The 16,906-nt window shown below is 33.9% G+C and overlaps 4 protein-coding genes across 4 annotated transcripts; 3 read left to right on the top strand and 1 right to left on the bottom strand.

Annotated features, from left to right (window-relative positions):
• Nucleotides 1-890: 890 nt before the first annotated feature.
• LOC123893766 (putative disease resistance RPP13-like protein 1) lies at nt 891-10,470 on the top strand. The gene is made up of 3 exons (XM_045943564.1): nt 891-9,723; nt 9,860-9,938; nt 10,084-10,470. Exon 1 carries the CDS (start codon nt 986-988, stop codon nt 4,718-4,720), a length of 3,735 nt encoding a protein of 1,244 aa, XP_045799520.1. The 5' UTR covers nt 891-985; the 3' UTR covers nt 4,721-9,723; nt 9,860-9,938; nt 10,084-10,470.
• On the top strand, nt 5,951-7,192 carry LOC123896002 (putative disease resistance RPP13-like protein 1). Its single transcript, XM_045946462.1, has one exon. The coding sequence runs from the start codon at nt 5,951-5,953 to the stop codon at nt 7,190-7,192; it is 1,242 nt and encodes a 413-aa protein (XP_045802418.1).
• Nucleotides 7,342-9,666, top strand: LOC123896001 (putative disease resistance protein At3g14460). Its single transcript, XM_045946461.1, has one exon. The coding sequence runs from the start codon at nt 7,342-7,344 to the stop codon at nt 9,664-9,666; it is 2,325 nt and encodes a 774-aa protein (XP_045802417.1).
• Nucleotides 10,471-10,597: 127 nt separating the features above from the next.
• On the bottom strand, nt 10,598-12,537 carry LOC123893768 (two-component response regulator ORR9-like). Its single transcript, XM_045943565.1, has 5 exons — nt 12,160-12,537; nt 11,768-11,844; nt 11,595-11,672; nt 11,082-11,152; nt 10,598-10,925 (listed from the first exon to the last, which is right to left on the bottom strand). The coding sequence occupies exons 1-5, from the start codon at nt 12,260-12,262 to the stop codon at nt 10,799-10,801; spliced, it is 456 nt and encodes a 151-aa protein (XP_045799521.1). The 5' UTR covers nt 12,263-12,537; the 3' UTR covers nt 10,598-10,798.
• Nucleotides 12,538-16,906: the final 4,369 nt, after the last annotated feature.

Genomic DNA, 16,906 nt, shown 5'->3' with positions numbered 1-16,906 from the left:
AAAAATCACTTTTCAGATTCATCAAATTAAGTGATGTATCTGGTATATATTATAGAACAAATACATTAGTAATTCAATGAATTTGAAAAGTGGACGATTTTTGCTTATAATAGTGACCGTATGGAGTAATTCTACAGTGCACTATTACTAAATTTTAGAACCCAGCATGAAATAATGGCCACCATGAATTTTCCAGGAACACATCATTCATTGCCACTCATGACTTTACACACCATTTCAGACTAATGATAATGATATTTATTAATTACTGTTAAGAGTCCCACATCGTTGAGAGATTGCCTAACTAAGTGTTTATATATTAGAGGCAATCCTCACCTTACAAGCCGGTTTTGTGAGGATGAATTATGCCCAATACTCATTTCTAAGATGATATCAGAGCCTCTCCACGATCTGCTGGGCCACCTGTTATCAGGTTTCCCCTATCGGGCCACCCACCGTTTATATCCACGCGCCAAGCCCAATGGTGCTGGGCGTGAAGCGGTGTGTTAAGAGTCTCACATCAGTTGAGAGATGGTCTGACTAAGTGTTTATATACTAGAGTCAATCCTCACCTTACAAGCCGGTTTTGTGAGGATGAGTTAGGCCCAATACTTATTTCTAAGATGGTATCAGAGCCTCTCCACGATCTGCTGGGCCGCCTGTTATCAGGTTTCCGCTATCGGGCCACCCACCATTTATATTCACGCACCAAGCCCAATAGTGTTGGGCGTGAAATGGTGTGTTAAGAGTCCCACATCGGTTGAGAGATGGTCTGACTAAGTGTTTATATACTAGAGGCAATCCTCACCTTACAAGCCTGTTTTGTGAGGATGAGTTAGGCCCAATACTCATGAATTACTAACCATGACATAAAGTCATCATTTAGAAAATTGCAAGTAATTAATTTTAACTAGTCTTGTGAACATTGGATCACTTTCATAAACTGATTTCCATATTTGCAAATAGTATTAACTGGTTTTGTGCCATGGCAGTTGAATTTGTTGGTAGTGCTCTTCTTTCAGCATCTCTTCAGGTTGCATTTGACAGGCTAGCTTCTGCTGAAGTTGTGGAATACTTTCAAGGAAGAAAATTCAATGATAAGCTACTGAAGAAACTCAACATCACGCTTCTCTCCATCAACGCTGTGATTGACGATGCAGAAAAAAAGCAGATCAGAAATCAACACATGAAAGCATGGCTCGATTCTGTCAAAGATGCTGTTTTTGAGGCAGAAGATCTGTTAGATGAAATTGACATTCAAGTTTCTCAATTGAAACTCGAAGCTGAATCTCAATCCAGTCCTAACAAGGTATGGAACTTCTTCAATGCTTCTACAAATTCATTTGGCAAAGAAATTGAATCAAAGATGCAAGAAGTACTTGAAAATTTAGAATATCTTTCTAGCAAAAAGGATATACTAGGTTTGAAAGAAGCTAGTATTAGTAGTGGTTTTGGTGTTGGATTTGGTAGTCAAGTGTCACGAAAATTGCCGACAACTTCTTTGCTTGGTGAAACTGTTTTATATGGTAGAGATGTTGATAAAGAAATTATATTTAATTGGTTGAAATCTCGAAATGACAATGAAAAGCACTTCTCCGTAGTTTCAATTGTCGGTATGGGTGGGATGGGTAAGACCTTGCTTGCTCAACACTTATATAATGATTCGAAGATGGAGGATGAATTTGATGTCAAAGCATGGGTCTGTATTTCAGACGACTTCGATGTTTTCAAGATAACTAGAGCTATTCTTGAGGGTATCAATGGATCAATTGATGATAGTAGAGATCTAAATATGGTTCAAGAAAGGTTGAAAGAAAAATTGACAGGAAAACGATTTCTTCTTGTTTTGGATGATATCTGGAATGAAAAACGTGATCAATGGGAAGCTTTGGAAACTGCTTTTAATTGCGGAGCTCGAGGAAGCAAAATTGTCGTCACTACAAGGAATTTGAAAGTTGCGTCAACCACAAGGTCAACTAGAATTCATCATCTGGAACAATTACGAGAAGAACATTGCTTGCAATTGTTTTCAAGACATGCATTCCAAGATGAAAATCCTCAATCGAATCCCGAGTTGATGGAGATTGTTAAAAATATAATTGGAAAATGTAAAGGATTGCCTCTATCCTTGAAAACAATTGGAAGTCTCTTATACACAAAATCGTCTTTGGTGGAATGGAAAAATATTTTGTCAAGTGAGATATGGGACTTACCTGAAGAGGTTAGCAATATTGTCCCGGCTTTAAGACTCAGCTATGACCACCTTCCTTCTCATTTGAAGAGATGTTTTGCTTCTTGTTCTCTGTTCCCAAAAGATTATGTGTTTGAAAAGGAACAATTAATCTTAATATGGATGGCTGAAAATTTTCTACAATGTCCTCAACCTCAACAGAGTAAGAGTATGTTAGAAGTTGGTGAACAATACTTTGATGATCTGCTATCGAGGTCATTTTTTCAACAATCAACCGAAGACAAAATGTGTTTTGTCATGCATGATCTTCTCAATGATATGGCAAAATATGTATGTGGGGATTTTTGTTTCAGGTTGGAAGTTGACGAAGCACAAAATGTATCAAAAGTTACTCGTCAGTTTTCGTTTTTGAGATATAGATATGAATCTTCCAAAAGGTTTGAGGCCGTATGTCAAGCTGAAAGATTGCGTACATTTCTACCATTTACCAGGAACCACAAAGTACCATCTTTTCTTAATGAATTCTGGATGTCTGGCCCTTTGCTGCATGACTTGCTCCCCAAGTTTAAGCGTTTACGCATTTTATCATTGTCTGGTTATTACAATATGATTGAGGTTCCCAACACTGTAGGAAATCTTAAACATCTTCGTTACCTTGACCTTTCTGTTACCAACATAAAAAAGCTACCTGATTCAATATGTTTTCTCTTTAACCTGCAAATACTGAAGTTGAAGAATTGCCGATTTTTGAAGGAGCTGCCTTTGAATTTTCATAAACTCACTAATTTGTGTTATCTTGATTTTAGTGGAACCGGTGTGAGGAATATGCCAATTCATTTTGGAAAATTGAAGAACCTTCAAGTGTTGAATTCATTCTGTGTAGGAAAAAGTAGCGACTGTGACACCAATATTCAACAGTTAGGTGAACTCAATCTTCACGGATCACTATCAATTTCAGAGTTGCAGAATGCTGTTAATCCCTTTGATGCATCGGCATCAAACTTGAAAGATAAAATCCACCTTGTGAAGCTAGAGTTAGAATGGAATGCAAACAACGAAAACTCACAGCAAGTAAGAGAAGTGCTCGAGAACCTACAACCTTCAAAACACTTGAAGGAGTTGTCAATCAGGAGTTATGGTGGAACAAGATTTCCAGATTGGTTTGGAGATAATTCACTGTCTAATCTAGTGTCCTTGAAGTTGAGTAACTGTGAAAAATGTCTCGTGTTGCCTCCACTTGGAATTTTACCTTCTCTCAAGAAACTATGCATTATAGGGCTCTATGGTTTGGTGGTTATTGGCACCGAGTTTTATGGAAGTAACTCTTCAACTGTTCCATTTCCATCTTTGGAAACTTTGCAATTTGAGGATATGCCGGAATGGGAAGAATGGGAATGCAAAACCGCGGAAAATGCTTTTCCATATCTTCGAAACCTTTCTATAAAATATTGTCCAAATCTAAGAGACTATTTGCCAGAGAAACTTCTTAGTTTAACGATGCTAGAAATTTCTCATTGTCAACAGCTTGTTGCGTCTGTTCCTAGGACGCCATTCATTCATGAATTACATCTAAATGATTGTGGAAATCTGCAATTTGATTATCACCCATCTACTTTGAAAATTCTCAAGATTGGTGGATCCTGCATGGAAGCATCACTACTTGACAGGATTGAGGCTATCATATCCAATATTTCTCTTGAAAGAATGAAAATTGTTGGTTGCCCGAATATGAATATTCCGATATATTGTTGCTACAATTTCCTTGTAGGATTGTTCATCTGGAGTAGTTGCGACTCTCTAACTACATTTCCTCTTGATTTGTTCCCAAAACTCAAGGAGCTTCAATTTAGAGACTGTAATAATCTTGAGATGATTTCACAAGAGAAAACTCACAATCTCAAACTTTTGCAAATTTCCAATTGTCCTAAATTTGTGTCATTTCCAAGAGGAGGATTCAATGCACCTGAACTTGTACATTGCCAATTTTTTAAATTAGAGAACTTGAAATCATTGCCTGAATGCATGCACATTCTCCTTCCATCTATGCATTTTCTAATTGTGAAAGATTGTCCGCAACTCGAGTTGTTATCTGACGGAGGTTTGCCATCAAATTTAAAACAGTTGTATCTTCGCAATTGTTCCAAACTTTTGGCATCAATGAAATGCGCATTGGCAGCAGCTACCTCTCTATTTACTTTGTATATTGGAGAAGTGGACGTGGAGTTTTTTCCTGATCAAGGGTTGCTTCCACATTCTCTTAGTTCTCTATCCATCACTTGGTGTCCGAATCTTAAAAAACTCAATCACTTTGGTCTCTGCCATCTCTCTTCTCTTACAAGATTGTATCTTTCTAGCTGCCCGTTACTCGAATGCTTACCAGAGGAAGGTCTGCCAAAGTCCATTTCAACTCTGCAGATTTGGGGAAATTGTCCCTTGCTCAAACACCGGTTTCGGAAACCAAATGGAAAAGATTGGGAGAAGATTTGTGACATTCAATGCATAATAATTGACAGTGACATAATAACTTGAAGTTCATATTCTAAATGAGGCAATCACCAGTGCGCCTATTCTCTGCCATATGATGAGGTACCTACACTGGAACACACATACTCCGATACTCACATATACATGTTTTAAATTGAAAGCTTATTTTGGATCTTTTGAAATATTGATTTATACAGTCATCCCTATACTATGGTTGTTTTTATTTGAAGCAGTGTTGTCAAGTGTTTACCGTGTAGAATAGTGTTTTGTTCAAATTTCGCTGCCACAATGTTATAGCGCGGCGGTAGCCTTTATTTGACAACAATTTATAATAGATAACGTATCACACCGAACAATAATGATTGGTTCAAATTCCACTACATTATAGTAATGTTGCTCTAATACAGCAGCTATTTGACAACACTAATTTGAAGTGTTCCTCTATCTAGTTAGCTATTTAACTTCCAATGATCAAGGTTGAATTTGTTTCCATGTCTCTTGTAAGCTTTGGTTGGCCAATGTTCTAAAGCATACTCTTATGAACCTCTTAAGTTGTTTGAGTATATCCATGTGAAGTTTCCGGCTTCAATGTTATAAAATTTGTACACTGATATGCATAATGAGGCCATTATCAAGGGAGGATGCAAGATGGGTGCTTTAGTGCTCCTGATGCAAGTGAAAACAATGCGACACAAATGTTTTTATTTCCGGCAGAATGTTGAATACCACAAAAAACTCACAAAAATGGAAGATTCTGAATTCAAACTTGCGACACCATGTATATCCGGCCTAACAATTTTGCTAATTTGCCAATTAAGTTAGAAATTGAAGTTAAGTGTAACAAAATATTATGGTAATGATAATGATATGTTTATGCAATATTTCTTCTGTCTTGTATATTATAATGGGAAATGATGTTTCAAGATCAAAACGGAACATCAAATGTGCTGTCACTTTATTATTGACAAATGAGTAAACAAAACAAGGAAATGCAAGTTGAGTTAATTTGCTTGGAAGCATTCGTTTGATTTATTTATTGATTATTAAATTAAGTCAATAACCTCATTCATTGACCAAAAACTACATTTGATTAAACTATCGATTATGTTAATCCACTTGCATAAATTATATTGATTCCAGAAATCCTTGTTGAATTCATGCTCTTTCAATAACATACTAGCCTATAGGACCCATTCTCTATTCATTGAGTAAACTTCACTTTGCATTTGCTATTCTTTCTTTGATTTCTTTTTGGTCTCCCTTTCATTTTGTGCCATGGCGGTTGAACTTGTTGGCGGTGCTCTTCTTTCTGCTTTCCTTCAAGTCACATTTGAAAAATTGGCTTCTGTTGAAATCGGGTCCTACTTTCGAAGAAAAAAACTCGATGAAAAGATTTTGAAGAAACTCAACATCACGCTTCTGTCCATCAATGTTGTGGTCGATGATGCAGAATTAAAGCAGATCAGAAATCGACACGTGAAAGCATGGCTTGATGCTGTCAAAGATGCTGTGTTTGAAGCAGAAGATCTGTTAGATGAAATTGACATTGAAGATTTCAGATGCAACTTGGAAGCTGAACCTGAGTCCAATACTGGAAAGGTATGGAACTTTTTCACCGCTTCTTCCAATTCATTTGACAAGGAAATTGAATCAAAGATGCAAGAAGTCATTGAAAACCTAGAATATCTTGCAAGCAAAAAGGATATACTAGGTCTAAAAGAGGCTAGTACTAGTTGTAACCAAGTGTATAAAAAACTGCCATCAACATCTTTGCCGGTTGACTCGGTTATTTATGGTAGAGATGTTGACAAGGAGGTTATCTGTGATTGGCTGATATCTGATGCTGATAATGTTAATCATCAGCTTTCAATAGTTTCTATTGTTGGCATGGGAGGGATAGGTAAGACTACACTTGCTCAACATCTATACAATGATCCAAAGATGGAGGATACATTCGATATCAAAGCTTGGGTCTGTGTTTCAGAAGAATTTGATGTTTTAGCGATAACAAGAGTAATTGTTGAGGCAATCACTGGAACAAGAAATAATACCAAAGTCCTAGATTTGCTTCAAGTAAAGCTGAAGGAAACACTGTCTGGGAAAAGATTTCTTCTTGTTTTGGATGACCTTTGGAACGAAAAACGTGACCAATGGGAAGCTTTGCAGACTCCTTTTAATTATGGGGCTCCGGGAAGCAAAATTCTTGTTACTACCAGAAGTCTAAAAGTTGCCTCAACCACACGGTCAACTAAAATACACCGGCTAAAGGAATTAGAAGAAGAACATTGTTGGAAGTTGTTTTGCAAACATGCCTTCCTAGATGAAAATCCTCAGATGAATCCTGACTTTAAGGATATTGCTAAAAGGATACTTAAGAAGTGTCACGGATTGCCTCTATCCTTGAAAACAATGGGAAGTCTCTTATACACAAAACCATCTTTGGTGGAATGGGAAGTATATTGGGTAGTGAGATATGGGACTTACCAGAAGAGGAGAGCAACATCATCCCCGCTTTAATATTGAGTTATTATCACCTTCCTTCTCATTTGAAGAGATGTTTTGCTTATTGTGCTTTATTCCCTAAAAATTATGTGTTTCAAAAGGAGCACTTAATTTTATTATGGATGAGTGAGAATTTTCTGCAATGCCCTCGACAGAATATAAGTATGGAAGAAGTTGGTGAACAATACTTCAATGATCTATATTCCAGGTCATTTTTCCAGCAATCAAGGGAACATAAAATACATTTTGTCATGCATGATGTTCTCAATGATTTGGCAAAATATGTAAGCAGGGAGTTTTGCTTCACATTCAAAGATGAGGAATCACATAATGTATTGAAAATGACTCGCCATATTTCATTTTTAAGAAATCCACGTAAAGCTTCCAAAATATTTGAGACCTTGCATAATGCTAGTAGATTACGAACATTCCTACCATTAAGCATGACACCATATGGTATTACATGGAATAGTTGGATGTCTAGCATATTAATGCACGAGTTGTTCTCAAAGTTTAAGTTTTGTCGTGTCTTGTCATTGTCTGGTTGTTCTTTTGAGAATGAGTTGCCTGGCACCATAGGAAATCTCAAGCATCTACGTTATTTAGACCTTTCTGGTACTTACATAACAACGCTACCTGATTCAGTGTGTTCTCTCTATAACTTACAAATACTGAAGTTAAAGAATTGTCGGTATTTGGAAGAGTTACCCTTGAATTTATATAAACTCACTAAGTTGCGCTATCTTGATTTTAGTGGAACTAAAGTGAGAAATATGCCGATGGATGTGGGAAAACTAAAGAATCTTCAAGTACTGAGTTCGTTTTATGTGGACAAAGGTTGTGAGGCCAATATACAACAACTAGGAGAACTCAATCTTCATGGCGCGCTATCAATTTCAAAGGTGCAAAACATTATCAATCCTGCTGATGCATTGGCAGCAAATTTGAAAAATAAAGTGCACCTTCTGAAGCTAGAGTTAGAATGGAATGCAAACAGTGACGATTCAGAGAAAGAAAGAGAAGTGCTTGAGAAGCTGCAACCTTCCAATCACTTGAAGGAGTTGTCAATACGAAGCTATGGTGGTACACGGTTTCCAGATTGGTTTGGAGATAATTCATTGTTCAATGTGGTGTCCTTAAAGTTGAGTAATTGTGAAAATTGTGTTTTATTACCTCCACTTGGAATTTTGCCATCTCTCAAGGAGCTGCGGATTATAGGGCTATCTGGGATAGTGGTGATTGGTAGTGATTTTTATGGGAATAAGAGTAAGTCTTCTTCGCCAATTATTCCATTTGCATCCTTGCAAACCATAATATTTGAGAATATGAAGCGATGGGAAGAATGGGATTGTAATATCGTGACCGGTGCTTTTCCGTGTCTCCAAGAGCTCTCTATAAAAAATTGTCCAAATCTAAAAGAGTGTTTGCCTGAGCAACTTCCTCGTTTAAGGACGCTTGAAATTTCTAATTGCAAACAGCTATTGGCTTCTGTTTTATTGGCTCCATCCATTCATCAATTACATCTAAATAATTGTGGAAAACTTCAATTTGATTATCACCCATATACTCTGAGAATTCTCAAGATTGGTGGAAGATGCATGGAAGGATCATTGCTTGAATGGGTTGGGCACACCTTATCACACACCTCTCTTGAATCATTGGTAATTGAGGATTGCCCAACTATGAACATTCCCCTAGATTGTTCCAACAATTTCCTTATATTTTTGTCTATCTCTAGTAGTTGTGACTCTCTACATACCCTTCAGCTGGATTTCTTCCCAAAACTACAGTCGCTCAAATTGCGAAACTGTAGTAATCTTGAAATGATTTCACATGAGCTTGAGCATGACCATAGCCTTACACGATTGACAATTACGGAGTGTCCTAAATTTGTATCATTTCCCAAGGGAGGATTCTCTGCACCTTGTCTTAAGCATTTTGATCTTTGCAAATTGGAGACTTTAAAATCATTGCCCGAATTCATGCATACTCTATTTCCATCTCTTACTGACCTTACTATAACAAACTGTCCACAACTGGAGTCATTTTCTAATGGAGGTTTGCCATTGAGCCTAAAACGCATGCGTCTCATCGGATGCTCCAAATTTCTTATTGCCTCATTGAAATGGGCTTTGGGAATCAACACTTCTCTAAAAAGTCTGTACATTGAAAATGTGGATGTCGAGTCTTTTCCTGATCAAGGGTTGCTTCCCCTCTCTCTTACTTCATTGTATATCTATGGTTTTCCGAATCTTAAAAAACTTAACAACAAAGGTATAAGCCACCTCTCCTCTCTTGAAGAAGTGCATCTTGCTGACTGCCCCATTCTCCAATGCTTACCAGTGGAGGGTCTACCTAAATCCATTTCAACTCTAGAAATTAGGCATTGCCGGTCACTCAAACAACGATGTAAGAAACCTGAAGGTGAAGATTGGGCGAAGATTTCTCACATTCAAAGTGTGATGATCGATGGCGACATAATAACTTGATCTTCTACTTCTAAACGAAGCATGCCCCAATTCTCATATTGCCCGGTTTTTATCCAGGTACCTACTCTAGGCACATACATAGTATCTTTGAATTTCAAATTCATCATCATAGTATACTTTAGATTAGCATAGTGTTTACTTGAATTTGTACCCTCTTTTTCTCACAACAATACATCTAAGTTTTCTTATGCAGTGGTAGCAGCGCGACCAGAAGACATTGCTTTTGATAGATTTAAAAGATGCATGTGTGAGGTTTATTCAATTTCCTCAAGGTAAACAATGCTTCATATTATCTTGACTTCTTTTTTTCGCTGTCCATTATTCGCATTTAATTATTTGACTGTATGGTTTGATAATTAATAGTCTCAAAATTAAAATTGTTGTTAATAAAATACTGTGTTAATACAGCATTTTCAGATTGTTTTGTAGGAGATAATTCATTATCCAATGTAACGTTCTTAAAGTTAAGCATCTGCAACTGCAATTGTAGTAACCAAATTATAGTGGTGAAGCTAATATGTTCTGGCCATGGAAGTATAGAGAGTCATGAGCTTGCGACTTTGATTTAAAAGTGACCAAATTCATATCGAAAGTCTTTTAAAGTTCTTGAATGCACCATGAGATGCAGAGTAGATGCCATGAATAAGGTTATCCTAGTCTTCTGGTATACCAAAAAGTTCTGCATTACTATAGAAAGTTTCACATTTTGGTGATCACTTCACAAGACAAGTCTTCGCACTATATAACACTCCTCTTTACAAAATGACAAACATTATATGAATTAAATTCGTGCACACATTCGTGAATTCAATTCACCATTGTACATAACATTTGAAAATTCAAAATTTGCATATTGTATTTATCTACGTTATGAATTTGTGTACGTCTTAAAAACAAAGATTAAAAGACAAGGCTCAACGAAAGTAAAACATTGTCAAAATGAGTTGTTAATAATCCATCGAAATCGAATGAGATTCTTTCTAAGCTATCTACATTAGGAACTTCTAATGCTTATCCCTTTTTCCATGTTCTAGGCACTACCTATGTTTTATCAAATTTAAATGCTAATTAAATTTTGGCCTAGCTAGTTTTATCTAGTGATTGGTGAATGAGTTTCTTCCATATCCTTGCTTTAGTTATTAATAGGTTGTTCTTGCTCTTCCTTAACTCTTGATTTCAGCAAATGAGGCTTCAACTTGTTTACATCCGATTGTTGAACTGGTTTCAGAAAGAATTCTTCAGCTCCCTCTTCCAAACATCTAATACAATTACAAACAAGTAATTAGGTCAAGTCAAATTCGAAATATAGTTCATAATATGCGAGGCTTTGCACTTTTAAAATAATTAATTTAAAATGAAGTTATAGTCATTTTCATGATATCTTCTGCTCGCAACTATAAAGACAATTTTCTCACCTGTTTATTCTAGATGGAACATTCTCCGAGGACATTATCACGACCGGTATGTCTTTGAAAGATTTGGATTCCTGAACATCAATGAATTTTATTATTAGTTTTAATATCTAATTAGAGAATATACAAATCTATAGAGAAAGATGATGATGTCTATGAATGATTTTATTTTTTGAAAAGGATGAACAATTTTGGTTTGAGTTTAGTCATATGAAAGTTTTGGAAATATCCCAAATATCAATAATCATAGGTGATTCTCTTTTTTTTTTTATTTTTTAAATGTCCTGTTTAAAAATTCAAATCACATGTATTTAAGAAATAAGATCCTATTTTTCAAATTGTTTCCTAAATAGAAAACCAAAATAACTTCACCAAATATTTTTTATGCATTCAAATTTCAAAAAGTAGCACAAAATTGTGGCAAAATTTAATGAAATCGAAAATAGACTAATAAAAAAAATAATAACAAAAGCAATTTAAAAAATTCTTGTAAAAAATTGTACCAAGAAAACCTACCTTGACTTTTCTGAGCAGATCATAGCCAGTCATCCCTGGCATACAATAATCTGTTATGATCAGATTTACATCTACATCCTGCATACATAATTGAATCAAAATATTAACACAAAATTATCCAATATAAAAGTTTTAATCCATATAATTATTATGTAATTTATAAGAAAATAAACCTGATGAATTTCTGAAGCAACATCCTCAACCAAACCAAGAAATTTCAAAGCCTTAGTAGCAGAATCCACTGCTGTAACTGCAATTTCATTATAATATAACAAAAATAAAAAATCATCATCATGAATCAATCTTTGTAATAAAAAATTTATACCTTCAACAAAATATTATATTGACTACACTCTTCTTTTTTTTTTTTTGAATAGCTAGTATATATATATATATATATATAAAACGCATTAAGAACAAGACAAAGTTCAAAACAAAATACAAAAGTATCAGAAGTACGCTCCGCCAACACCTATACCGACTACACTAACATGCTCACATATATTTACTCTCATTACAATGTAAAAAATAAATCTTAATTAAAAAATAAAAGAAAGAAAATTACCTTGAAAAGAAGAAGTTTTGAGGAGTCTCTCAATCAACATTCTATCAATGATACTATCATCAACAGCCAAAACATGGAATTGATTATCTTTAGCCATACCCATTTCTTGAAAGATTATATTTTTCAAGACAATGAAATGAGATAAAATGATGAACGAAATAAGAGATTATAAAGTAAGAGGAGTATAATTGTAATGAATCAAAATCAAAATGTGACATTTTAAATGAGAGGCTATAATGATAAAAAAGATACATAATCTTGATATGATATTTGACAGTTTGGAAAGCAGTATCCTACAGATTTCATACAGAATCTGAAGGATCTTCAAAGTTGATTTTTGAATTGAAGAATAAGCAAAGAAGGTGGTGTTGTTTTACCAAATTTTTAAATTAGACATGTTAATTATTGTTATTCTAATACTAGAACATCGACCCGTGCGGTGTACGGGTCTGATTACCTGTAAGATATATAATGATTAAATAAGATATGATAATTCCAATAATGTAAGGTATATAAAAAAAGTTGAGTAACATTAAACGATAGTTCAACAATAATTTTGAATAAATATTCATACAAAGAAAATTATGTTATATTATGGAAGACTTCCTTATAGACCACATTTGAAGTCTTAGTCGTATCTTCACCGTCGTCATCGATGATCAATATTTTTAATCCTTTTCTATAAGTAACTCTTGAATTGCAACATACAACTGACCATGTGAATGGAGTATCATAACTCAAATATGTTTTTTCTTCACCAGAATTTGGAATCAATAAATCTGATGGAATGTCAAGTTCTAAATCATCGTCGTTGTCATCTCCAATTTCTCCACCGCCAACACCCAAAACCCTTTCAGAAAATAATCTTCTTTGTTCAACGTCTGCACTCGAAGCACCACCGAGAAGCCTCATGTTTTTACTCAATGTTAAAACTTCACAAAAATTTCAAAGAACCGAAGAATTAATAGTAGCATGAATAACTTCTCGCCTTGTACCTTTGGGTATTACTGGTAGAATTTGTCTAAAATCTCTGTCAAAAACAACAACTTTTCCACCGAAGGGAATATGTTTATTTTTTTTTATCAACAGACTTGAGAATATCTTTTAAAGTTCGATCAACAGCTTCGAAATAGTGTTTGTGCATCATTGGCGCTTTATCACATATAATGAGCTTTGCTTTTTGTATTAATAGCGCCAAAGAGCTTTTAGGAACTATGGTACATGTTGAAAACTCGTCAACATTTAGAGGAATACAAAACCTCGAATGTGTTGTTCTACCGCCTGGTATAAGCAATGTAGCGATCCCACTTGAGACAACTGTTAAAACTATCTCACCTTTTGAGCGTAATGCGGCTGACACGGCCCTCCAGATAAATGTCTTCCCTCTACCGCCATAATCATAAAGAAAAAACACAACAGGTTTGTTTTCGTTAACTTTTGTCATGATTGTGTCATATACTTTACGTTGTTCTGAAGTCATAGTTGACATCAATCTAACATGTTCCTCAGCTAATGATTGTTTGTTATAATTCAATTCGTCGTGTATTAAACTATTTTGTATATCAGGAACTAATGATGTGTCTGCTCTAGGCATTGGAGGATAATCTTTTAAACTCTTCACACAACTACGCAACATCATCTCAATATCTGCTAGTGCATATTGTATCAATTGATCATCGGTTAATATTAAATCTTCAATGTTAAAATCAAATTAATGAATGTGATTAGTGACATGACTATGATTGTGTTTGGTTGTATTGCCAAAATAATTGATTTAGCAGAATTGAGTTTGATAGATTTGATTTTGGTTAAAAGTGAGTTAAACAAAATTGATTTATGTTTGGATACATTAACGTAAAAATAAAGGGTATTTATAAAAAATATCAATTCTTTTTCCATTATTATTTTTTTTGACAAAATTCTTTTTCCAATTTAAAAAAACTACAATTTAATAAATTGCATAATAAATAATTTAAAAAGTGATATAAGCATTACATGAGACATTGAAATGTGAAAGATGCTTTTTTTCCATATATTTCAATATTGTTGAAGGTGTTATAGTATGAGAATATATATATAACTTTATAAATCACACGTGATACTAACTTTCCAAATCTCACATGATAATTATTCTCTAAATTTATGATCCGGTAGAAAAAAATCATTGATCACGAAAGACATAAAAATATTTCGTGATGAATAATATAGTCAACAATAATTTTGATATGATATACTTTTAAAATTGATGGTGCTTATCAATTATTGCACATAATTTTAATCACAATTGGTATACTTGCCATAGTGGTTGTAAATATTGCCTTGCACCGAAGGGTTGCGGGTTCGAATCATAGTTGAGATAAAATTGTATTATTTTTTAATAAAAATTGCATGATAAAATGGAGGGAAAACAGAGAAAACAAATTAGGGTTTAAGGTTTGCTTGTGTATACAAGCTTATAATATAAAAGATTTTAATATATTTGACCCTTTTGATAATAGGTGTGTTATTATTATTTTAATATATTTGACCATTTTTTTAATATAGGTTTGGTATTATTTTTTTAATATATTTGACAAATTTTTTTTTTTATATTAGGTGACCTATATATTATATAGGATTCTCTTTTCACCTTATTTGTCTTTTCATTAGGACTAAAGGGTATTTTTTTTTTAAGACACAAAAAATCTCATTTACATTCATGCATGTGCATGACTTGCTTAGTGCTTTGCACTTAGCCATTCTTGTATTTTATTTACACGTTTGACCTTTGACATGAAGATAATTTTGATCAAATCAGATTTTGATTTTTTATTATTATTATTGTTAAGAAATCCTTAACTTCCTGTTTTTGATTTTTTATTATTGTTAAAGAATCCTTAATCTGCGACGAACATGTATCTCAGATTATCCGATTAAGTTCGGACGATTCAAATTTCAACTTTATATATATTTGATTTTTTTTCATCTTAAATAGTTGTCCAATCTTTGATTAAATGACCTAAGATGCATGATTGGGTCAAATTTAGGATTTCACTACACCTTCCCACCAAATATGCATATTTAAATATTTATTCTTTTTCCTTTTTTTAAATTGTCATATTTGTAGTGAATATAATTTCTTTCTTTGTTTCATTTTTTGTAGTAATACTTTTTTTTCATATATTGTTTTAGTGGTTACTTTGAGCTAGAACTTTAACTAAAATTGACGAAACTTAGTTACAATTAAATATGCTGTACAAGATTATTGGTTTTTTGAATTTGAATTATGCTTAGTCCCGTGGCCAAGCAATTATAATTTTTCTTTAAGAGGTCAAAATGAATGTATATTAATACAACTCAATCAAAGCACAAAAAATACTAAGATTGAATAATAACAAAAGTCTTTTAAGCCAAAATGATATATATATATGGGGTTTTCTAACTTAGACCCTAGTTAGGTCTAAGTTAGCAAGGTGCACCTTTTGAGTTGGACCAAAATACCCATTCTTTTAATTTTTGAAAGAATAGAGCAACAGGGGCATTTCTGTAATTTTACATAAAAAAAAAAATAACACCACGCGCCCCACCTTCTTAAACAATTAATAGACGTGGATCCAGTGTCGCGCGCGTACGGAAGGACCATGGTTACAGACCGTTGATTTCCATCAGACAGCCAAGATGTGATCTCATTAAGACTGTCTGATCAATCAGACAGCCCAGATCATCCTGATCTATCAGATCATCTTGTCTGCGCCACACTAGATTATATGCTGGAGAGAGAAAATTTTGCTTTTGAAAAAGGCAGCCACGTGTCAGCATATGAATGGGTCTGCGTGATTTTTTTCATTTTATACTTTAAACTCGATTATTTCGTCGTAAATTAATTTTTTATTTTTTATTTTTTATACCAAAATTCATAATTTTTTTTTCTCTACAAATAGAGACTTGGTACGTTTGATTTGGACACCGAAAAAAAAACGCAATTTTTCACTACTTTAAACTCGATTATTTCGTCGTAAATTAATTTTTTATTTTTTATACCAAAATTCATAATTTTTTTTTCTCTACAAATAGAGACTTGGTTCGTTTGATTTGGACACCGAAAAAAAAACGCAATTTTTCACTACTTTAAACTCGATTATTTCGTCGTAAATTAATTTTTTATTTTTTATTTTTTATACCAAAATTCATAATTTTTTTTTTCCTACAAATAGAGACTTGGTTCGTTTGATTTGGACACCGAAATCCTTCTGAAACCATTTATATGGTAGAATGGTTTCAGAGAGTTGTAATCTGAAACCATTTTGCTGGTAGAATGGTTTCAGTAAGTTGATTACTAGTTATTTGCTTCTGAAACCATTTAGCTTGTAGAATGGTTGCACATAGTTGTATTCTGAAACCATTTTACTGGTAGAATGGTTTCAGTGAGTAATTTATTAATTGTGTTTGCTTCTGAAACCATTTATCTGGTAGAATGGTTTCAGAGAGTTGTAATCTGAAACCATTTTGCTGGTAGAATGGTTTCAGTAAGTTGATTATTAGTTATTTGCTTCTGAAACCATTTAGCTTGTAGAATGGTTGCACATAGTTGTATTCTGAAACCATTTTACTGGTAGAATGGTTTCAGTGAGTAATTTATTAATTGTGTTTGCTTCTGAAACCATTTATCTGGTAGAATGGTTTCAGAGAGTTGTAATCTGAAACCGTTTTCCTGGTAAAATGGTTTCAGTAAGTTGATTATTAGTTATTTGCTTCTGAAAACATTTAG

Source organism: Trifolium pratense, linkage group LG7, assembly GCF_020283565.1.
Source record: "Trifolium pratense cultivar HEN17-A07 linkage group LG7, ARS_RC_1.1, whole genome shotgun sequence".
In the NCBI taxonomy this organism is placed as follows: Eukaryota; Viridiplantae; Streptophyta; class Magnoliopsida; order Fabales; family Fabaceae; genus Trifolium; species Trifolium pratense.
This window is presented reverse-complemented; position numbering and strand designations above follow the sequence as displayed.

What these genes read in the sequence shown, in the direction of transcription:
- LOC123896002 (XM_045946462.1), top strand. Translation starts at nt 5,951, where the DNA reads ATGGCGGTTGAACTTGTTGGCGGTGCTCTTCTTTCTGCTTTCCTTCAA.
- LOC123893766 (XM_045943564.1), top strand. Translation starts at nt 986, where the DNA reads ATGGCAGTTGAATTTGTTGGTAGTGCTCTTCTTTCAGCATCTCTTCAG.
- LOC123893768 (XM_045943565.1), bottom strand. Translation starts at nt 12,262, where the DNA reads ATGGGTATGGCTAAAGATAATCAATTCCATGTTTTGGCTGTTGATGAT. An exon ending in CAAAACTTCTTCTTTTCAAG is followed by an intron (nt 11,845 to 12,159) that starts GTAATTTTCTTT and finishes ATGAAATTGCAG; the next exon opens with TTACAGCAGTGGATTCTGCT. An exon ending in GTTCCATCTAGAATAAACAG is followed by an intron (nt 10,926 to 11,081) that starts GTGAGAAAATTG and finishes TAATTGTATTAG; the next exon opens with ATGTTTGGAAGAGGGAGCTG.
- LOC123896001 (XM_045946461.1), top strand. Translation starts at nt 7,342, where the DNA reads ATGGAAGAAGTTGGTGAACAATACTTCAATGATCTATATTCCAGGTCA.